We start from the raw sequence: 22,192 nt of genomic DNA on the forward strand, positions 1-22,192 counted from the left end.
ATGAATCGATCTATCGCATACACCTTCCGAATCGGTATAGTATTCAATAGTGGGGTCGCAGGTATATCACATTCGTACAGCTGAAGCTGCCCACACTTACTTGTTGAATATTGAAACGTTCTTGAATTAGAAAACGTTCATAAAGTATAACGCCAACATAGCAATTTTGTCTTATCTGCAGATTTGTTCAGCATATTTGTTACAACTACGAATCTCGCAGCAAACGCCACGGCGGCTTAGGCATTCAAGACTGCTTAACGTTTCATTCTTCCAAGGCTTCTCCAATTCAAATTCTACAAATCAGCCTTACAAAATCATGTCATTCATCGTCCCTCAACTTGGTAGTTCACACATACCACTGACAGTAAGACAAGAAGCTCTTGACCGAGTATTCGCAGATCCTGGAATTCCAGATGCAGTTCATTCAACAAAGTCATTTTGGATGAAAGAACCGCATCCCGATGTTGCTAGTGTACAGTCAGAGCACCTATCAGAATTTGCAGATTATGTCATTATCGGTTCTGGAATTACTGGTGCCTCTGTCGCACAAGCTTTGTTGGAGGGTCTCGCAACGGCCAGTCCATTAGAAGTTCAATCTTCGCCGCATCCAAAAGTGATCATGCTAGAAGCTCGAGACAGCTGTAGTGGTGCCACGGGAAGGAATGGCGGGCACATTTTAGAAACCGGTGAGGAGTATACCGTGCTCAAAGAACGTTTGGGTAAAGAGGAAGCCACTAAAATTCATAAACTGCGCATGTCCCATCTTGAAGCGCTAATCAAAAGTGCGGAAGATTTGGGATTGACTGAAGAGACACAAGTGCGCAAAGTACGTTTTCTAAGTGTGTATTTTCACCAAGAAGCTTGGGAAGATGTTCGGAAAGATATAGAGCTTTTTATGGCCGAGATGCCGGATGACTCCAAGGGATGGGGTTTTATCGAAACCAATGAATTAGCAAAGGTATACTACTCCAAATGTTCCCCTTCTCAACCTTGCAATATTCGATTTATGAAATATTTTTGCTAAATTTCATGAAGGACTTTGGAATCCCAAATGCTGCTGGTGCAGTGACCGGCATTGCAGGCGCCATGTGGCCCTACAAATTTGTCACTGGAATTCTAGCGCATTTACGAAAACAGTTCGCATCAGACTTCCTCCTCGAAACAAACACTAGCGTTTCAGAGATCCGCGGAAGCAATGACTACTACGAAGTCATGACCCCAAGAGGAACCATCAAAACCAAACACGTGATCCACTGCACCAATGCTCACATCGGGCATCTCGTCCCCGGCATCAAAGGCTGCATATTCCCCATCGTCGGGCAAATGTCCGCACAACCCCCCGGAGATAGATTCAAGCCCCAAAGCGACCACTCCTGGATCTTCAACTACGATCGCGGATTCGACTATCTGACCCAACTTCCCGTCACCTCGGCCTCCAGCGGTGAAATGATGATGGGCGGTGGATATGCTCAGACTCAGGGAGGCGGAATCCACGAGACGGGCATCAGTAAAGATGCAGAATTAAACATGTATGCGAACATCCATCTCCGCGGCGTTCTCGGCGCGGTTTTCGCACCAGAGAACTGGGGCACCGTGAAAGAACCAGCCGTGACGGCAATGTGGACAGGCAATATGGGATTCAGCACAGATGGTTTACCATGGGTAGGCAAATTACCCGCGTCTCTAACAGAGAGGACCACAACGACCGGGCAAGGAGCCGAGTGGGCGGCGGCGGCCTTTTCCGGCGAGGGAATGGTTCACGCGTGGTTATCGGGGAAGGCGCTGGCGGAAATGATACAGTCGTATGATGCGCGTGCAAGTGGAGTTGCGACGGTTCCGGAGTGGTTTCCAGATGCCATGGTGATTTCGGAGAAGCGATTGGCGACTTCGAGATTAGCAAGGGATGCGCAGGCGGAGTTGGAACGCGCTGTTTTGTGAGCGGTGGTACATGATGTATGATGTATGAGCTACGTCTCTGCATAGCTATTCCACAATGTGATATCTATCGTTTCCATAATGACCTTTTTATCAATTTTGTCACTATCGAATGCTTGGCATTTTCCCTCCTGAAACAGGAACCGAAGATCTCATAATGAATAGCCGTACTGGTTATGGCTTTGCCGGCCGCTCCACCTATCCCAACCTTTTTTAGAGCATTTCTCACCCTGGTAGCAGCAAGTCAAGGTGATTTCTGGAAAGTTAGAGAGGCGAGCCTGTTCCTTTTTGACAGCACAACACAACACAAAAGTAGAAATGCAATTAAAAATACTTCCTAGTCCGCCTTCGGGATTCAATACTAAACAAATAATATAGGAAGAACGAACGACGTATCTTTCGGGCAGCTTCACGAGAAGAAAGCAAGAGGAGTGTAGTAAATTCACTTCGTCATTTGGTTAGAATTCTATATTCGCCAATCCGTTTTTTTACGCAAATGTGTTTATGGTTAGCTATGAGTGAAGAACATAGGTTTCATACGTATATTCCATCTTGAACAGTGGCTCACTCAAACAAATAATTGCAGAAGGACCCAGAAAGATGTTCTCTAGGGGCAAAAGCCTCAAGATAAGCCTCATTGACCATAAAGATTTGTTTGTTGCGAGGAATAACTCTCATCAACCTGGATTTATAGAAGTATCAAAATGCTGGCAGTTTCCGATTTGTACCATAACCCTTTATTCATATCAGCGCCAATCTGGAAAGACAATACCGACTGCTCCTATTCTCCCGTTGTCCCAACCCATTCCATAGAATATGCGTTTATCTCAATGCTTCAAACCCGTTGAAACAGTCCTTCAAATTTATGTTTAAAAACACCGGATACCGAGTCACTGAACTGGCTATGCATCAATACCCGAACTCTTCCCTTTATCCTCGGACTTGTCAGTTGAGTCTCCTGGTTTTGCACCCCAACCCCATGGCATCCAATTACCACTGGATGACGTCCTCTCCATCATTTTTCTTGCTTTGCCGACTTCTTCCGTCCCACTATCTGCATCGATTTTTTCAAAATCAGGCTCACTCTTTCTTGAGGTCATTCCGCTCATGGAGCTCTTGGGTCGATCGAGGTTATCATCTTCGCTGCTTGTTCCATCAAATGACATACTGGAAATGTTTCTGGGGACACGTTTTTCATTCTGTAATGTTTGCGCTTCCTTGTCCAAAGCCGAAAGAAGGATGGAAAGGCGTTCGCGCTGTGCTTGAATGAAAGTTATACGTTCAATACCAGATACATGAGGAGGTATCAACATTCCACTGTTCGAAAGATCTCGAGCATCTGATCCACCGGTAGCAGTGTTGGAGGAAGTAGCAGCGGAAACTGCTGAGGCAAGGAGCGAATAAAAGTCTGTCGCACTGCTAGCAGCACCTCCGACAGAATGTAATGGGAACGAGGATCTAGCAGATGGGAGATTGAAGCGTGCCATGAGGTTTTGTGTATATGAATAGGCTGAAGGGGTTGATGGTGGTGTGGGCTCTTTGGGTGGGAGACCAAAGACCTGCTGCCTAATCAATTCTATAGCTTGTTTGAGATATGTCATGCCAGCAGCTTTCGCACGTTCATGAGAAGAAGCTATGAAATCATCGATAGCGAGCTCGTTGTTGTGAAGCCATGGGTGAACATGTGTTTGGTAGAGGACTCTTGCGCCTTGGGTTTGAGGGAGGATAAGGTAGAGAAGGAAACCGAGCCGAAACCACGCATAGAAAGGTATCCTAATTGAAAGTGATTGTTAGAGGGGTTTTTTTTTTGCGTAGGATTTCGAGAGAGAGATGTCTGCAAACCAAACTAGTATAAAGCCAACCCAAGATTCAGCGAACAAAGCGATCGCAAGTACCACCCAGTACATAAGCCATGGCGTCAATAATGCCGGATCCGAGGTCTTGAGAGCCTTGTAGGATGCAAAAACTGGGAAAAGAAATGTCGGAATGGAACTGAAGACTTTGTTAGCATATGGTTATTAGAAAATTGCTGCTTTACCTGGATATTCTGGGGATTTTGCGAATCTATAAAGGCGGGGTATCACTTACGATAAGAGCCTTGCGAATGTATCGAACATGATCGGTCTGGGAACCAACTAGACTGGTACGGTCGAGAGAGTTACCGAGGTGTGCTAGGCAATACACGATATATTGATTTCGACGATAAAACAGGGCAAAGAGTGGAGTGCAGACGATGAGAGTGTAGGTTGATAGAGTGAGGAAAAGGGATGGCGATGGAGATATATTGATGATGACGGTGATGATGGTGGTGGTGGTGGTGGTGGTGGTGACGACGATCATACAATAAGGTTACGAAGCCAAGTACCTACACCTACCTAGGTCTATCTATGCAAGCCGAGCTAGCCTCTTAGCCTAACTTCAAGGATTTCTTTGACCTTTTCCTTTTCGTATTGTTTTTCTTATCGATACGGGAGCATACATCGATCAGCTGTTTGAGTTTGAGACTTTGAGACATTCCCGATAACGTCTCGTATCTACCTGCTCACGATGGATTGCACTCACGTCAAGCACAGAGGGCGACCCAGATAAGGTTGCGCATACGAACACCTCCCACACACAGCCTTATGCGTTCGCTCCATCCCTCCACCACTCCATTGCCCCGTTCCGCCATACGCAGAGCATCGAGCTGTCTCGCAGTGACGGGACGGGTTGCATCGACATCGCACCGTCCACCTGGTGCTATGACCCCACGGATGACTAAAGCATTCCCTGGTGCAGGGAACATCATGGGGTAGCAAACCTGCCCGTTCCATGCGCCCAGAAAAGCATGTGGATGATTGTGTATAGACCACTCCAGAATGTGAATTGATGAGCGCTGATGGGCTGATACTTTCTCCCGTAGGAATATGGGCTGAGTCTCTTGCTTTCTTCATCCCAACAGAAATCTTCGAGAATTCGTATAAGGGGCCGTACCTTCTGGTAGGTTGCATTTCTTTCTTCCACCCACGGACAACTTTGGCAGCTGCCACATTTGACATTCTTCAACTTCGCTCAACCCACATACCTACCTATCCTGTCTACAATCCACACCTATTATAACCGCCACCATGTGTATAGTCTTAGCAACTACGGCACATCCATCCTACGCACTCATCATTCTTGACAATCGCGATGAATTCATTCTTCGACCGACCAGCAAGCCACACTGGTGGTCTTCCCATCACCAAGAAATACTCTCAAGTCGAGACCTTCAACGTGCCGAGCAAGGAACATGGCTAGGCATTACGAAAACTGGTAACTTTGCAGTTCTTACAAATTATCGCGAGACCGATACCCACGACAAAGATCATCCTGTGCAAGGAACGAGGAGCCGCGGCGGTATGGTCACGGCTTGGTTGACGGCAGAAAACGACGAGAGTACCAAACAATTTGTACACAGGCTACTGGATGGGGATGGAGTGAAAGGCGTCGGCGGGTTTTCTTTGGTATGCGGAAAGTTGCGAAAAGAGAGATCCTCTGACGATCAAATGGAACCCCTAGCAATCATTTCAAATCGAAGTGGAACCCCGGATGAAGTGCCATGGGTAGCTGCCAGCAGAGGAGAGGTTTACGGCTTAAGTAATACTTCCTACGATGATCCAGTAACTTGGCCCAAGGTTAAGTCTGGCAAGGAAAAGGTCTTGGGGGTTGTAGAAGAAGTGGTACGGAATGGCTCTGGAGAAGAGGAGCTAATCAAGAAGTTGTTTGCTGTTCTGGATATTGATACGCTCCCGAAGAAAGATGAAGCCCAGGATTTTGAGGAGTATATCTATCAGCTTCGCAAGTCAATTTTCATACCTACAATCGGCCATGCAGTCCCGCCTTCGGAAGTTCCAAAGGCGGACGAAATTGCAGCTGCTGTCACGAAGGTATCGTCATCCAGCGAAGAACCCGCAGCCAAAGTGAAGGAGGAGCAAAGGCCAACGCCCGATAGCAATAATGTTATATCTGGTGTTTACGGTACCCAAAGGCAAACCATCATTCTCGTAGACTGGCAAGGGCGAGTCACATTTATAGAGCGTTCATTGTTTGATGGAGCAGGCAATCCCATAGAGAGAGGTCAAGGTGATATGAGGTTTGAGTTCAATATCGAGGGATGGAATGGGGAAAGTAAGGGAAATGAAGTATACCCGCACGCAGTGCTATAGTTTGCTAATAGGATAACAGATCACCAAGTACAATAGTATAATTAAACAGTTAAACTAAACGATGGACCCTGATTAAGTGCCAGGGGCATGATTACCTAGTAGTAGAATTGGTAACGCCGTCAAAATTTGCATGCGTCTGAGGACTATTGTCAATGTTCCTTATTAGATTATCCTGCAAGCTTCATTCACATATCTCAAAGCTCCAGATGCGAGTCATGATCCGTAACTTTGATAATCAATCTAATTTATGCGGTGAGTGAAGTGAATGGGTAGGTATATATTTGTAAATTCACTATCGATGTCATATATGGCAGCCACAGTCTAAGAACGCGCCTTCCACATTCTTTTCCTATTAAATAAAAGCCTTCAATCAACTTCACCAATAACCAGTGGTTCCTTCCCTTCCCTTCCCTTCCCATCTCGTCTTATTCCAATCAGTCTTTCAGACGATAGACTTTCTTTTATTCTCTCCTAACATGAAGGGGATGTTCATCATTCAACGAATGTTATCGACTTTTTGAAATCGGGCTTTTGCCTATCTATCACGTCCTTGCCGCATTAGGCAATGATGAGGATATGATAATTCTTACGAAAACCCCATCTTACTTGCCTGGCAAGATTCTCAAGAGCCGTTTACAATCTTCTGGGCTTGAACAATTCTTTCCATTCCTTCTGCGTCAACCTTCAATTGTTGTTTCGTCGACCAGGACAACACCAGAATCTAGAGTACGGCTTGCGACTTGCCACTCAATCAACCGGTCTACGAAGTGGCTTTGACATCTTGAATCTGGAGATAAATAGAATTTCTTGGTAAGTTTGACATCTCATTACTACCTTTATATATATATATATATATATTTTATAAACAGGTAGATACCCACAAAGCAGGAGTTGGACTATATACGAAACCAGCCTTAAAAATCTATCAAGTTTATCTATATTTGTATTTGTATGGCTTCATTGTCAGCAAACACTTCCAGATTCCATGCAATTTCGAGGTTGTTGAATGACTTTCTTATCGCTTTACGCACCTTATGGAATTCTGCATGCTAATTGTTTGAGTCTTTTATAGGGTGCAAATTAACAGATATGGCCAACTATCATCGTCGCATTGCCGCTCTCCCATCAAGTCTTTTATCAGAGAATGAAAGTCATTTCAACTCATCAAAACGGCCTACTTACAGGTATGAGCGGGGACCAAACACGCAATGGCTAGTTGAGACTCTCCCAATTCTTGTCAAGAGAACTGCTCATGATTCCCCAATCTCTCGTGGCAAAGCTTCTTCTCCCCAGAAAGTTAGCAATCTGCCTTGCCCGGTATCGTCCCTGCGTAGGCGTGTCAACCATTCACCAGTTCCGATATCTTCTTCACGCATTCGTCTAGGAAAACAATCTGGGAATTTAAAGTCGTCCCCACGTACCAGAATCAACGATGCAAATGATGCCCCTTCACCAGATGGCTCGTTCAAAGGTCCACCTTCGAATTCTCAATACACGAAACCCGCAGCTTCAACGGCACGTAATATCCCCTCAAGTTCACCGGCATTGACCTCATCCTTGCTTCAAACCAATAATAAAATTGGCAAACTTCACCAAAGGCGTAACTTCCTGCCTGAATTGACAGCTCCAGACATAGAAACTCTAGATACCTCGCAATCTTCTTCTCCAAAGATATCGGCCCCATCTTTCTCAAGGCGGAGCCAATTTGGCAATTTACCATACTCAGTTTCATCTCCAAATATCAGCAAGTTGTCAAACTCCAATGAAAACGCTCCGCCAGTTCCGTTCGCTCCCAAAAGTGAACTCCATGAAAGAGTATTGCATGGTCGTCGTGAATCCGCACATACCAATAATTACTACCCGCATCCACTATATAGCAATCCTACCGTCGCTAGCTCTGTTTTAACCGCTTCCGCATCTAGTACGGATATGAGCCAACCACATTCCCAAAATCAGAGGGTACCAGATCCTGACTTCTCAAGGATTCCAAGCCCTACACCAGGATCGAACTTCACATCCACTAGTCGTCGACATCTTCATTCTCCAGTGAGAAGAGCTATAGAAAAGGGAGAAGAAAGTCGGGCACGAAGACGGCATACTTCACCAGTTTGGGGGTTGCCACACATTTATACCAATAAAACATCTCCTGCGGGATCATGCCAAACTGCTTTCAAAATATCAGAGTTGACACCAGAGCCAAAACAGGAATCAACCTCTCTTCCCAAATCAAAGACGTTTGGTGTTTTTTCTACTCTCAAGAACTCGTCTTCTATTCAATGGCTTCATAGTAATCGCTTAACGTCAAACCCCACTCATTCTGCGGGCCCGACTATCTCGACAACAAAATACTCGCCGATTCCGGAATTTACAACAAACACCCTCCAGGTCCATACTGCCCAGCCTTTTGCTTACTGGTGCGGTCGATTTCAAGCCGTATCTGACCGATATCAAAGTGAAAATTTTCATGTTTGTGTCACCAATCCCCTTCCTGTTCCACGAGATAGCGATGTCAAACGTGAAAAGGCATCCTCTCACTATAGACGCACTGGTAAAATAGTCCGAGAACCAAATTCTCCGTTGAAGTCTAATTCGCCGGCTCTATTCTTAGAGATATCCCACAAGAAGACGCCAGTCAAATCGTGTAAGACTGTTCTCACTTTTTCAACCCCAGCAAACTTTCTGGAAGATTTTGATAAACGAGCTCAAAATGTCATGGTATTTCTCGCATCATTGTGCTGCACAAGTCCCGCTAAGAAGAGTCTTAGGGAATGGCAAATTCAGTATGCTACAGTAATGAAGAACAAAGCTCTAATGCCTAGAAATGATGCAGATGATAAGGGCTTTTTTGGGAGGATGGGAAAGGTTATTAGTGATGGTGTTAATGGGAACAAAGTCGGCACGAATGGAAGAGGAACTGGAATGGGAAAGCGAAGCGCTTTTAGCCTCAGGGAAAGGTGGTAGAAGTGGAGGGGAAGATCACCAAATACTCACTCTTTTATCGATGATCAAAACTTGGATGTATTGGAAGAAAAGATTCACATGTTGGAATACCAACATGCTTGATATATTTTAGCTTTGGTGGAGGTAAAAGGGAATGCCGGAGTATTGATTTGAGGCACGTCATTGGCCTTCATAATCACAAATAAACATAGCAGGAGCTCGCAGACAGATGATGATTCGATGAGATACGATGGTAATGAGCGATGCAATATGATACGATAAGATGAGATACGAGTCAAACGACAAGAGATGAGAAAACACAATATGATTTTCATGAGAACATCAAGATGGGCTACGAAATTATTCACCACAATACGATAAGATGAGGCGGGAAGACAAGTTTGAAGACATTGTTTAAAAATAGCTATAGCTAATTGCTTCTGGTTTTCTCAGTGGAGAGAGAAAAGAGCAGCAGCAATAATAGTAGTGAAAATATTAGAGACTTTAAACCATTATCCCAGTAATGAATTGGTGCGTGAATCTTCCCTACGAAGAGTGATAGAAAACAGAATTCGAAAAAATCCACATAACAGCCAATCATCAGCATTGACTAAAAGCGAGCCTTAGAATGTTCATGGCAAAAAGATCCCTAGTCAATCGGCCTGTTAAACTGTAATACTCGAATCCTCGCTTGCAAGTCCGCCAACTAGTGAAAAAAAAAACTATCTTGACGCGGAGAATAGATACCAACTATCATTTATGAAATATATTACTTCTACTTCTGTAAGGGAAAAAAAAGCTGAAAAGAGTATTGGGGAGAATTAGTCTACTAGAACGTAATTAGTTCTTAATCTGGAATATTCACTTCAGATTTGGAAATGGAATCTGTTGTGATTGTTGCGGTGTGGAGCCAAGCTTCGTAGGTGTCTAGTTGGGTGGATGATGGATGGATCGTCTGTTGAGTTGTGTTGAATTGTATTTTGTTTGTTGACTTGTATTTTATTGTTCGATTAGATTAGATTGGATTAGAGTAGAGTAGAGTAGAGTAGATTAGAGTAACTTTCGATGGAGTCAGAATTTTCATCTTGGATTACCTAGTTATGTATATGACGTTGTGTAGGTAGGTAGTTATTGGTTCATTTCGTGTAGAGATTGTGTAGGGAGGGATAGGGGGTGAGTGCATGGGTGGGAGATTTTTTTGTTTTATTGTATTGTATTGTATCGTGATTGTGATTTTATTTATCGCGCACTTATTTATTTTTATTAGCTCTAGCTACCTATTGAATCAAATTAACTCGTCTTGTTCTTCGGTCTTCGGTCGGGAAATGGTAGTTATGCGCAGTGGATTGATTCCCTCTGTTGTTGGTGATGAGTTGTGAGTTGGAAGTTGGAAGTTGGAAGTTGTATGAGAGAGGGGAAACGGGAGAGTCTCTTTCACATCTTGATTGTTCGGCTGCTGATGTGTAGAGAGAGGGGAGGAGGATTGATCATTCACTAGTGTGTGATTGGTGGGTTTCGGGGTTTCTAGGTTAGTTAGCTGTGGGTATACTTGTGTGTGTTACGGTATGGTATGTGTTGATGTAAGATTTGCTGTTTAGCATGTTTGGAAGGAAGGTTTGATGGTACTTGTTACTTGATCTTTAGGGTGTCGAGTTGAGATGCATCTTTTATGGTATGGTATGATTGATATGTTGAGGTGCTTGATCTTGATAGTTTGAGTGAGGTATAGTTAGTTGTAATCTGAGAATTGAAATGCTGACGCCTTTTCTTTGGTAGATAGTGGGAGTGCGGAATTTGTGTTTATTGGGTGTCTGAATCGTGCTGCTTATTCAATTTTCTTAGTTTTCGTGGATTAATATCTATATCTGAAGAGATCTTTGATGAGTTCGTGATAAAGTGGAGAGCAAGCGACGCCGAAGAGGAGTATACGCCGTGGGAAGAATTTGGATAACTTATAACATAAAATAACATTTTCAATCACAAGCTCCTAAAATGCAACAAAAGTACCTATACTATATACAACACGCCAGATCCTGGATTGCAATAACAGCGCTGCTCAAAACACATTTACTCAGATGAAATGAAATCATTCCCTCAACAACATTTCTTTCCATCCACCAATCTACTCTCCCCATCCGTTAGATTCAACACGCTCGTCGGCGCCCCATCTTTGCTAGCTGCCACGCTACTAGGCGTGCTGCAATAACTAGGCGGCACATCCAACGCGGGATTCTTGGTAAAGAAATTGCGCGGTCTCAACAACAACGTCATCGGTTCCGCTGGCATAATGGGGAAATCCTCCGGGCTCGGGAAGTGCGTAATACCAAACGTGTGCCAGAGCACAATATCGGTATTTTGGATCGATGCGTCGCCATTTGCGATCCATTCGGGCAGCCCCGAGCTGGGCTCGCCAGATGTCTGCGGTACGTGGCGTCCGGCGGGGTGGAGTTGATCGTCAGAGTAAGGTGTGACGTGCACGGCGTGACGGGCAAACCCGGCGCGTTTCCACACGAGCGAACCTTCTTTCGGGAGCAGCTTGGGAACCTCGCGACTGACGAGCTTGTAGGAAACGGGTTTGTGGGAGTAGGGGTTGAGTTTGTTGGGGTTGGCCATTTCCCATGTGCGCGAGGTGACGCCGTCGTAGTCGCTGATGGATTCGTTGACGGTTTTGTATTCGGTTTTGTGCGCGTAGAAGGCGTTTCCGTAGGGGTTTTCGGCCGAGCCGACGGCGCCTGCGCCTTGCATGGCGTCGGCTTGGAAGACGGTGTTGTTGGGGCCGTCGATGTTGGAGTCAATGCGCAGACAGAAGAGATGTTGATGATTGTGTGCGTTGACGCCGGGGTAGACTTCGGTACCCCAGCCCTTGGTGTCTTCGCCGGGGTTCATGGAATAGGTGTTTAAGATACCGGTGAGCTTGATTTCGAGTTGGATGGTACCGTCTTGGTGGAAGATCCAGTAGACGCAGTATTCATAGTTGGCAGCGGTGAAAATGTGGGAGATGATGAGTTTGCGACCGCGAGTTACAATAACGGATTCGTCACGGAAATCGGTATGTTTGAAGAGGATACCGGCGTCTTCTTCGTGGATACAGATGGCGTTTTTGATCGTGGTGCTTTCACCGGCACGGTTTACAAATGCAGCGTCCTAGTTTATCTATCGTTAGCAATGGCTGGATATGTTTTATGCTGGAATGGATAGAACTGTACCATGTAATGAATTGCACCTTTGCAGTCGCAGCCGAGAGAGAGACTGTTGGTCATGTATCCTCCTCCATATTCTCCAAGGTCGAAAGCGTGTTTACGTTGATGTGGATGTTCGGGGTTACCATAAGGAACAACCATCTCAGCGAGAGAAAGTCTGTAAAATACAGGTCTGACAGTACCCTTGTCATTGTATGTGATATTGTTGAGGACAATTCCTTCCTTGTAATTGAATCCGACATGGAAGTTCCAGTTTTGCCAATTGAGTTCTCGACCACTAACCTTGAATGATACGCCAGATGGTTGTGTAATGTTGATTGGAGTTATGTCTTTCCTGTAACCTCCTTCTTTTTCAATGCTGGCTGGATGATAATTGTTTGGCGCTGCCTTGTTAACGGGTCGTCGAATGTCAGGGATATCGATGTGGATGATCTTTTGTTTTTCGGCATCGAAAATAGGACAGAAGTCAAGGGGGAAAGAGTATTGAGAATCGTCCATGTGAGGTCGATAATACATGAGTGCTTGTTGTAGACGGACGTTGTTGCCAAATCGGTGGTCGTAACCAATGGTCCATGCTGTGATCGCTTAGTATAAGGGGAGTAAACGAGGAAAAATAAAGGGGACCTACGATCGCAATACACTTTGTGCATATCTTCCGCTGGAATACCACTCAACACACACTGTTCAATTACTTTAGGGTCTTTTCGAACAACATGCTCAACGATTTGGAGATCTTCCATGGTGATCTGAATTTATTGTTAGCTCTTGTTTCATCAGGATGGATCGAAAACATACCAAAGGTTGTACACCATCAATATGTTCCCATTTCAACACTCTTCCTTCTGCCAGATCAACCAAACCATCGTACACCTTACCACCTGGCGCAATAACCACCACATCTGCGATTCTCTTTGGTCTTGGAACAATTTCTGGGGTCTCAAGCCATTTCATCATCTCCTTTTTGCGGGGCTCATATAATGTGATGGCATTGTAATGAACGGATCCCTTTTCAGCTCGGATAATCTGAACTGCTTTCTCAATTTCTGCATTGGAAAGAGGATCGAATGGATGGGGAGGAGGGGAAGTTGCAGCGAGGTGATGTGCGAGGGATTGAAGTCTATTGGTAGCCATTCTGACGAATTGCATAAGTCAATTGGAAGAAGAAGAAAAACAGACGGATATCCAATTGAAACTATAGATATTCTTTGGGGGTGATTCAAGAATGAAATGTATCTTATACGAGAAGAAAAGCAACAGAAAGTGGTATACAGAAAGAAAGGGAGTAGGGGGACTGAAAGCTTCAAATATATATCTTCTACGAGTATCTCCACTGAATGTCAGGTACCTGTGCGTGAGCGGGACTTGGTATATCAATCGGGTCAAGACACGACAGCCCGGCGCATGTAGGTTTCTGAGGTGGTATCCTCACTGTATTTCTCGAGAGTATCGTGAGGTTATCGTATAGCTGGACAAATCCTAACTGTTCCGATTACATGACCGATGGCTTTGATAGCTGTTCCAACAAAATATGAAAGCTTGGAAAAGTGGATAGAGGGTGCGATAAGCTTAAGATAACATTTTCTAAACCCAATTGGGTCATGGAATCCCGGTACACGTGACTTGGGAAACGCCTCGAAATGAGCTATACGGATTAGGGATGAATTTCCGGTCGATTTCGTGTGGGTTGGCGAGGAAGTGTTGATAGGGAAGTTCATTTGTCTCGTTTCGAAGATGTTGTTGTACAAAAAATCATAGTCGATCCCGGAAGGCTTTGAAATAGATCGATCGAGGGAACAATTCACCGCAAAGACGTCGAACATCATGCGTGGACTTACTATTACCGGCGAAGGACAAATGATCAAGACTTGGAGGATTAACAAGCAAGAGAAACAAGGGAGACTGTTTTTTTGTTCAAAGTGGTCTGCAGGTAAAATTGAGGTGACATGTTGAAGAGAACCGCATTGGAAGGGTCAGGATACAGAGCTTTTTGCCGTCATTGTACGGGAAGGCGTGAAGACGATGATCAAGTAGAGCAGTACGTATTACAGTGCTAAATAAGAATTCCAGAAGCTTGCTATGATGCATATAAAGAAGTTCCTAACAAACATTTGGACCTGATTCCAACACTGTCGCAACCCCCTGTGCCAGAACGTCATGCATAGGATAAGTAGGATGCAATGAGTTCAACCAGAAATACTCGTTGACAGGAATGTAACAAGATGGATCGCTATAATTAGGCGTCGGGGTACCACTGCATTAATTCGGTTAGCAGTCTAAAATCAACCGGATAATGGAGGGAAGAGCTTACTTCTCGTACGCGACGCAATAAGCAGTGGTGTTATGGTAGACAGATGTTTGAGGAAAGCTCTTCGGATTATCTAAGACTTTGGTGAACAGAGAGTGAGCGTCAACGGTGAAGACATTGACATCCGTGAAGGTTTTTTTAAGACTTTGGGCAAGTGTCGCGAGACGGTTATTCCAATCGGCAATGTCAAGCTTTTCCTGGGCTTGTGCTGCAGCTCCACCAGAAATTGACAACGGGCTTCTATCCACAGGTGGAACATTCAAAAATGCAAAATTGCGAGCGCCGATATAGTAGAGCTCATCTACGAGACCGTGATAAACTGCCATAATTCGTTCGTTGAGGTTTGCAGTTGCTGGAGCTCCAAGGAAATACGAATTACCAACATCGTTGATGCCGTCGAAAATAGCGAAGAGGGTATTCCCAGACGACCATGGAGCTATCTCTGGCTTTCCCGCGTAAGTGGGGAAGAACTGATTCTCGATTTGATTGGCAATGGATGAAACTTCTGGTTTATAAGGTGCTACGAGATCGGAGTTGACGGTGGCTCCTCCATACGCCAAATTATACGTTAAGACGGTAGATTTGTTATATTTAACTGTGAGGAAATCTACCCAATTTTGGCCATTGGTAGCAGAATAGCCTAGCAAAAGTTAAAGCTACTTGGATATGTCAAATTGGGAGTCTTCTAACCTGGATATGGAGGATTCCCAAGTGGATTGGTAGGTGTCGGCTGAGTACCATTCGTCTCGAACCCGGTCGTCGTGTAAGAGTCCCCACTAATGTAATCAGTATGCGTAGTATACATTATTATTTGGTGAGTTTCTCACAAGACGAAAGCATATTGGAGTTTGTTCCAACCTGGCCAGTGTGAGGTTGCTGAGCAGTGCTTCTGAGCATCCTGGGCTAACGGTGCTCCTTGGACGGAAGCGAGGAAAGATGCTATAGCAAGCACAGTAGTCAAGCGTAACGAAGCCATCTTTGCAAAATTTATCAAAAAGCGCACGACTTTGGTATTGAAAGCACAAAGAACTAATTAATGATATCGAGAGAAGAACAACGTATGCCACTGGGTTCAAAAAACCACGGCCTGCTGAGCTCTTCTGAGAATAGAAATATAAGAGTCGCCATGTCCATCGACTCGAATGGATATATATAAGAAATTTCTGATCGTATATTTTGAGTTTGATCCCCTGTAACGCAGCAGTAGAGTCTACAACTAACCTATTGCAAAGTATGAATCGGATGGCATTGGTTTGTACTCCGAATTGCAGACGGAACATCTCGTTCCGCTGCCGGTTGAAGGCCAAGCTTCTCCACGATGTATTTTGCATGCGGGGAAGATCCAGCACCCGCCTGCGTCAAGAGATAAACTCGCCAATGATAATCGGAATGACAACTTAACCGGTGGGGGTGAAGATTACTCTATTCACCCTGTGAAGGATATCGAACCTTGCCATTCCGGGTGATTATAGGGCGGAAAAACTTGCGATATACAAACGGAAGTACACATAACTCCGAAGCTGGTTGATGCAAGGAAGGCAATGAGGCGAGATAATGCAGAAGTCGTCAAGTATTTACAATACAATAATACACTCCTCGATTCTTTGGTTGAATTATGCAGTTCTGAACAAGATTCACAAAGGTTGTGCCTCGGAGAATATCAAGAATGGCAGATACAGTGTATTCGCAGGAGAAAAAGTGGGCCGAATTTGACAACTCAATTATCTCTTGATAGCTTTTGTATTTAAATGAATTTAACTCAACTTAAATGATGTTTGGAGGGAAGGGTTTATTTCATATGATATTCGAGCGAAACAATCGAGTTTCTAAAAGTGTTGTTGAGGGAGTCAAATTCCGCGTCGATTTCTTCGACGAATGGATAGACAGTACAGTGTCTTATCACTCCACCATCGGAGCATCCTCGGGTAGAAGTTCACATTTGGATCAAACCATTGAATCTGATGGATTGGACGTTTTGTGAGGCGTACCTTAGGGTGGAAAATGTCGTCCTGGTCAGCTGATGAGGACTGGATGGAATCAACTTTCACGAGTAACTTGCTATGACAAAATGCTAGTCGCTTAACAAAATTGCTTTCTGCGCGAGAAAGAATCCCCAGCACTATTGGAAGGGCCTCCTCTAAGATCTCATTTGTGGAATTCCAGAGTATCAGAGGCCTTTGATCAAATTCTTCGGGGGTCTCAAACAGGACGATTGACTTCAATCACCGATGGTTCTTATTGATGCAGACGGTGATGGATGGTGACGTTCTCTATTCTCAGATCCGAACGATGCTCTTCAGAGTTGTATTTGCAGTATTGTCCAAATAGAAGAAGAGCTAACGTTCGCGTTATTTACTTCGCTCAACACTAATGAATAGTGGGATGGGACGGGCCGGGTAGGAGAAGTGCTGCCATAAGCGTGAGTCTAGTGGTGAGGAAAGGAGGAGGGAGGACTATCATATCTAGATGTGCGTTCGTAATGATTGTAGGTGCACATGTATCATAAATGGCATTTCAGATGGCCCATCGAGTCATGTGATGATGGTCGAACGCTGACAATCTGGCCTAGATGCACCTCGATGATTGCTAGGAAGATTCGATCTCCGAGAGATAGCTGTAGCTGCTAGCTAGACATCTAGATTTGGGCATCACGTCAGGTACCTACTTATATTATTAGAGGAGTGTACCTTCATTTCCCAAGAATGAAGCATCCAGACCTACCCTAACCCTAACCCGGGCACTCTGTAGGTATGGGTTGGCATGCAAACGTCCCTCTGGTACTTTGGATAACTATCATGTCAGATATATTACACAGTACATACTCGGTATCGATACTCGGGCATGAGATTCAAAAGTAAGTAATCTGATCGCCATCTACGTCACCCGGCCCTAGCATCGTTTACCACAACGGACGGTAAGGAAACACCTTGGGTAAAGCCCTGTGCCTTGTGGACCCCGTTTCACGGATAAGACCTAGGAAGCATGAGAGTAGTGGGGGACATTGTTTGATCACTGCCGGCGAACAGCTGCGGCGTAAGAGGGAAATGAAAAATAAAATGGAATCTCAATGCAACGCGGAAGAGAGAGCATATACGGAGTGGTATAATGTATATCTGGTATCGACCCAGTGTACATATGTGTCTGTCGTACATCTTTCTCGAAGCATAGATAAATTGGGCATGGAATAGACCAGAAAGGCCACCAATAACGGTACGTCGTGCAATTCTGCAATTCTGCAATTCTGCAATTCTGCAATTCTGCAATTCTGCACTGTTCCAGACAATGAATGCTTCCTTCCCACCTATATATCGAGGTATACATACATCCATCCATCCACACGCATGCATCCTTGACCACGGTAAATCAATAGATCGAACGCAAGACAACGAAGCACACCTACGATGTATACAGTTACTCGAGGAAAGGAAAAGTGTGTGCTCGTGCTCCATAAACATACATCAGCATACGATGTACAATGTACATACAGACACCGACTAGGGCCAGGTAGGTAAAGAGAGAATCTTTTCTGCCCATTCAGAGACCGTTCACGTGTAATCCTCTCCTTGGGCAGCAAAGGTGCATCGGCACATACCAGACATCGTCAACCCAATGATATTGCTGGATACGAAGCCGACAAGTCCAACCATGAGTGAATCCTGGAATCCTGGATCCTTGAACGTCTTCGTCACTTTAACCTGTTTGTGTTAACTTTGCATTTGCTCATAACCTTTCCATTCCAACCTTCATATCCTCCCCAAAAAGTCAAATCTCGAAATTCCACATCCTCGAAAGAATTATCCACCGTCTCCTTTTTTCCTAAAAAAAGAACTTTAATCATGAGTTCTCGAACCTTAACATAAGAATTATATTCCAGCCTCCTTATTTTCATCCCGTGAAAATTTTATACTTTTCACCTCCGGAAACCAACGTCTTTTGGTTTGGTTTGACTTGATTGACATTGATACTTGTTGCTTGGGTTTACCATACACCCACCACGTTTTTGATCACTTAAGCGGGGTACGAGTTCACCATCGCAATCAACTGAATCGTTTCGCATAATCCATCCCTCAGCTGAACAACAACTTCTCGAACTGCTCAGCCTTTCAACCATCTAAACCCAATTTTCACGCCATTCTTTTTGATTTTTTCGGAACCAAAATTCGAGAAATCATGTCTAGAATGGGTGATCCATACCGAAATTCCTCGGAAACCCTAAGCAGCCGTGGCGGTGGGGGGAACCGTTGGGACACTGAGCGGTTCGCCTCGGAGCGCGACCGAGTCCGTTTTGCAGCAGACCGAGAAGAGCGAGATTCACGATTTCTCAGAGCTACAGGTGGTGGCGGTCATACACGAGAACGATCTTACGATGACGTTTATGAACGTCGAGGGCCACGAGGATACGAAGAGGAGCGAGAACATTATGACGAACGAGATTATTACGATTCACCCAGACTTCAACGAGAGCGAGAACCAGAACTAGGACGACAAAGATCTACAACTATTACAATGGAAAGAGAGCGAGAGAGGGAAAGAGATGATTCTCCACCTCCTCGAAGAGCTGGTGGCAGACCCGCATTTTTGAGAAGACAGAGCTCCCTGGATACATTTGACCGCAAGCCTTTGGTTAGGTATGAGCGAGAAGCGGAGAGGTTGAGGGATGAATATGGTCCACCTGCCAGACGCCCAGATGTTAGACCACCACCTTTGACACCTGTTCCACTACCAAGAGCTAGAGGACTGCCCCCACCCAGAAGATATGCCGAGAGAGATTACGATGAGATCAAGGTCGCGGAACCCGACTTCTATGGTGATGAAGATTTCAGAGCCTATCCCGAAAGAATTAGAGAAAGAGAAATCGTCAGACGAAGGAGAAGGAGTCACGAGAGAAGAGGTAGCCATGAAAGAAGAAGCCACAGAAGTCATAGCAAGGAGAGCCGTTCGACCGCCACAAGAAGCGTTAGAAGCGAGAGTGTTAGCTCATCTGATAGTGGCACTACGATATCAGTAAGAAGTGAGTTCCCTAAGAAGGGAAAGACAAGAATGCCAGCTAGGTTGGTCAGCAAGAAAGCTATCATCGATTTGGATTATCCTTTCGAAGAAGAGGTCAGTCATTTCAACATTAATCCGTTAGTCAAATTGTGTTAACACATATAGGGTGACACAATCATCATTCAAAAGGCACTTGGAAGAGAAAATATTGATGAGGTTATCAAGTTGAGTGAGGAATATAAAGCAGCTGAGAGTGAGTATCTATTTTTCATTTATTCTTCGTCACCGCATCAAAATGCTCCCTAACCCTATGCTTCCAAAGAAGTCAATGTCAAAAAGACGAAAGAGCTAGAGACAACTCTAACAACATACCTTATTGCTCCAGAACTCGAAATGTCAGGTGGTCGATCAGAAGCTGGAACCGTGATCGAAGAACGTACAGAAGTCTTCACCATTCCACCACCTCCACCACCAATAGTACATCACGCTCCTCCGCCTCCTCCATCGGTTGTACACCATGTCCCTCCGCCTCCTCCATCAGTTGTACACCATGCTCCTCCACCTCCTCCATCCGTACACTACCCGCCTCCTCCAGAGTCAGTTCATTATCCACCTCCTCCACCAGAGTCAGTTCATTATCCGCCTCCTCCACCAGAGTCAGTTCACTATCCACCTCCTCCGCCAGAGTCAGTTCACTATGGCCATCCACCCCCAGCTCATTGGGCACCACCTCCCGCATCAGTCGTATATGCGCCACCACCTCAGCCAGTTATATACGCACCACCACCACCACCACCTCAACAAAATGTTGAGATTCACGAATCCACCAAGATTGTCGAACGTTCTCCATCTCCAGCACGAAGCGCATACTCTCATCATAGCCACCATAGCCACCATAGCCACCATACTCATCACCATAATGATCCCGTCATTTTGGAAGGACGCCCTAGATCGCGAGACGAAGAAAGCGTCTTTTACGAAAAGCGGGAAATTATTGAACGTACAGAACCTATCGGTGCAATGACTTTATCACACTCTCATAGTCATCGTAAAGATGAACGCTCGATTCGAGCTGAAATTAAAGCTCTCGAGGCTGAGAAGGAAGCTCTCAAAGCAGATCGACGGGCTAACCGCGAGTTACGTCGCGCGGAGCGTCTTCGCCGCTCAGGGGCAAGACATAGCGACAGCCAGTTGGTACTCTATGAAGATGAAATCCACGACGGCAGAGATGTGACCATCGTGAGAAGGGAAAGAATTGTGGAGCCTGAGGGAGGTGTTAGGATCGAAAAGGACCGAAAAGGTAGGATGAGCATCAGTGTTCCTAAACATGCCTATCGTTAGGTGTCTTGCCTGAATGAGGTGGGTCACTTGATGTCGGAATGGGTGGTTTTTGTGAATGAAAGCTAACCCACTTATTCTTCACAGCTCCTCCACCAAAATTGGTTAGAGCCATGTTGGCTACCTTGACTTAATTCCTACCTTTTGACAATAAATACCTTTGCTTTACATCACGCGTTTCGAGCGTCAATTGAGCCGGGATAGATTAATGAATGGCGTTGACAAAGTATCTTATGGCTGGCTGGACGGAGCTCGTTGGTTTCACACAGGCAGAAATTGTACTTTTTCTTATTTACTTTTTGAAGTTTTTTTCACGGCATGGCTATCTAGACTGTATCTGACATGAAGAGGGATTTATGGGAGGGATACTGGATATGGAAATGGTTCATGCGACGATGACATCTACAGCTGCGACTTTACGCTTCATTTCTCTTCAATTTTTTTAGTTTGAAGATACATTATTTAGGATACCGATACGCACAGCTTTTGCACTTTCTTCCTCTTTCTCTTCTCTTCTTTCTTTTGGTGCTGAACACGTACGCATTTTGCACGTTTCAATGAAGTTACGAAATATCTTTTCTTTGGTAATTGGTTTGTTGATGAATGGGTGGGTAGGTGGCTGGGCAATTGGGGCTGATGTGATAGCATTCTACCTGGTTGTTGAATGGATGAATGGACGGATAAATAGAAAACATGGAAAGTGAGGGAGGGATACTTGAGCTAGCAATAGGGAGATAGATAGGATACAATATTATGATTATGAAATTGATGGTTGGAATGCTTTCTTTCTGCTATGTGCGTTTCTGATGAGCTGGACTGAGTATCGCGGGATGGTAGGAGATGGGAGAGGAGCTTGTTGGGATATCTGTTGTTGGTTGTGCGGATGGGTACCTAGGTAGGTGTATATGGATGGTGTTGTTAAGATGCTTAGATGAGCCATAAGAGTCCTCGCAAAAGAAGTTGAATGAAACGAAATAGGAAATCCAATATATATATAATATCAGTCCAGAGCAAAATTTTGTAGCTTTGCATTACCTACCTACCTACCTACCTACCTACCAGCACAACCTCGGAAAACAAATACACGAGTGGAAATTACGCGAGATGTTGAGGTTGCGTGAGAAATTCTTTTTCGCTCTTTTCCTGTTCTTTTGTCTTTGTTTTTCCTTCTTTTTTTTCTTCCCCTTCTCTCGCTATTTTGATATTGTGATATTTATATAGATAGATGGATAGATAGGTAGGTAGGTAGGTAGGTAGGTAGGTAGGTAGGTAGGTAGGTAGTTAGGGAAGGAAGAAAA

General features: G+C 44.8%; 7 protein-coding genes across 12 annotated transcripts; 4 read left to right on the top strand and 3 right to left on the bottom strand.

The window, feature by feature from the left end:
- Positions 1 to 102: 102 nt before the first annotated feature.
- Positions 103 to 2,031, top strand: Bcdao6. The gene is made up of 2 exons (XM_001560874.2): positions 103 to 958; positions 1,036 to 2,031. Exons 1-2 carry the CDS (start codon positions 317 to 319, stop codon positions 1,936 to 1,938), a joined length of 1,545 nt encoding a protein of 514 aa, XP_001560924.1. The 5' UTR covers positions 103 to 316; the 3' UTR covers positions 1,939 to 2,031.
- A 336-nt stretch (positions 2,032 to 2,367) lies between these two features.
- BCIN_01g08870 (hypothetical protein) lies at positions 2,368 to 4,273 on the bottom strand. The gene is made up of 3 exons (XM_001560873.2): positions 4,024 to 4,273; positions 3,778 to 3,927; positions 2,368 to 3,708 (listed from the first exon to the last, which is right to left on the bottom strand). The coding sequence occupies exons 1-3, from the start codon at positions 4,050 to 4,052 to the stop codon at positions 2,838 to 2,840; spliced, it is 1,050 nt and encodes a 349-aa protein (XP_001560923.1). The 5' UTR covers positions 4,053 to 4,273; the 3' UTR covers positions 2,368 to 2,837.
- Positions 4,274 to 4,746: 473 nt separating this feature from the next.
- Positions 4,747 to 6,370, top strand: BCIN_01g08880 (hypothetical protein). Its single transcript, XM_024690785.1, has 3 exons — positions 4,747 to 4,776; positions 4,838 to 6,084; positions 6,142 to 6,370. Exons 2-3 carry the CDS (start codon positions 5,043 to 5,045, stop codon positions 6,156 to 6,158), a joined length of 1,059 nt encoding a protein of 352 aa, XP_024546554.1. The 5' UTR covers positions 4,747 to 4,776; positions 4,838 to 5,042; the 3' UTR covers positions 6,159 to 6,370.
- A 143-nt stretch (positions 6,371 to 6,513) lies between these two features.
- On the top strand, positions 6,514 to 9,574 carry BCIN_01g08890 (hypothetical protein). Of its 3 annotated transcripts, none has more exons than XM_024690787.1 (2): positions 6,514 to 7,120; positions 7,195 to 9,574. In XM_024690787.1, exons 1-2 carry the CDS (start codon positions 7,108 to 7,110, stop codon positions 9,081 to 9,083), a joined length of 1,902 nt encoding a protein of 633 aa, XP_024546556.1. In that variant the 5' UTR covers positions 6,514 to 7,107; the 3' UTR covers positions 9,084 to 9,574. The 3 variants fall into 3 exon arrangements, with proteins under 3 accessions (XP_024546556.1, XP_024546555.1, XP_024546557.1); XM_024690786.1 differs by having other exon boundaries at positions 6,514 to 6,932; positions 7,185 to 9,574; XM_024690788.1 differs by having other exon boundaries at positions 6,514 to 6,932.
- Positions 9,575 to 10,866: 1,292 nt separating this feature from the next.
- BCIN_01g08900 (hypothetical protein) lies at positions 10,867 to 13,785 on the bottom strand. The gene is made up of 4 exons (XM_024690789.1): positions 13,058 to 13,785; positions 12,891 to 13,008; positions 12,269 to 12,837; positions 10,867 to 12,206 (listed from the first exon to the last, which is right to left on the bottom strand). Exons 1-4 carry the CDS (start codon positions 13,406 to 13,408, stop codon positions 11,157 to 11,159), a joined length of 2,088 nt encoding a protein of 695 aa, XP_024546558.1. The 5' UTR covers positions 13,409 to 13,785; the 3' UTR covers positions 10,867 to 11,156.
- Positions 13,786 to 14,179: 394 nt separating this feature from the next.
- BCIN_01g08910 (hypothetical protein) lies at positions 14,180 to 15,663 on the bottom strand. The gene is made up of 4 exons (XM_024690790.1): positions 15,395 to 15,663; positions 15,258 to 15,343; positions 14,571 to 15,207; positions 14,180 to 14,513 (listed from the first exon to the last, which is right to left on the bottom strand). The coding sequence occupies exons 1-4, from the start codon at positions 15,541 to 15,543 to the stop codon at positions 14,360 to 14,362; spliced, it is 1,026 nt and encodes a 341-aa protein (XP_024546559.1). The 5' UTR covers positions 15,544 to 15,663; the 3' UTR covers positions 14,180 to 14,359.
- Positions 15,664 to 18,074: 2,411 nt separating this feature from the next.
- BCIN_01g08920 (hypothetical protein) lies at positions 18,075 to 21,902 on the top strand. Of its 4 annotated transcripts, none has more exons than XM_024690793.1 (4): positions 18,075 to 19,670; positions 19,722 to 19,809; positions 19,879 to 20,915; positions 20,982 to 21,902. In XM_024690793.1, exons 1-3 carry the CDS (start codon positions 18,738 to 18,740, stop codon positions 20,895 to 20,897), a joined length of 2,040 nt encoding a protein of 679 aa, XP_024546563.1. In that variant the 5' UTR covers positions 18,075 to 18,737; the 3' UTR covers positions 20,898 to 20,915; positions 20,982 to 21,902. The 4 variants fall into 4 exon arrangements, with proteins under 4 accessions (XP_024546563.1, XP_024546562.1, XP_024546560.1 ...); XM_024690792.1 differs by having other exon boundaries at positions 19,879 to 20,856; XM_024690791.1 differs by having other exon boundaries at positions 19,942 to 20,915.
- The last annotated feature ends 290 nt before the right edge of the window (positions 21,903 to 22,192 follow it).

The sequence above is a fragment of the Botrytis cinerea genome, chromosome 1 (assembly GCF_000143535.2).
Source record: "Botrytis cinerea B05.10 chromosome 1, complete sequence".
Classification (NCBI taxonomy): Eukaryota; Fungi; Ascomycota; class Leotiomycetes; order Helotiales; family Sclerotiniaceae; genus Botrytis; species Botrytis cinerea.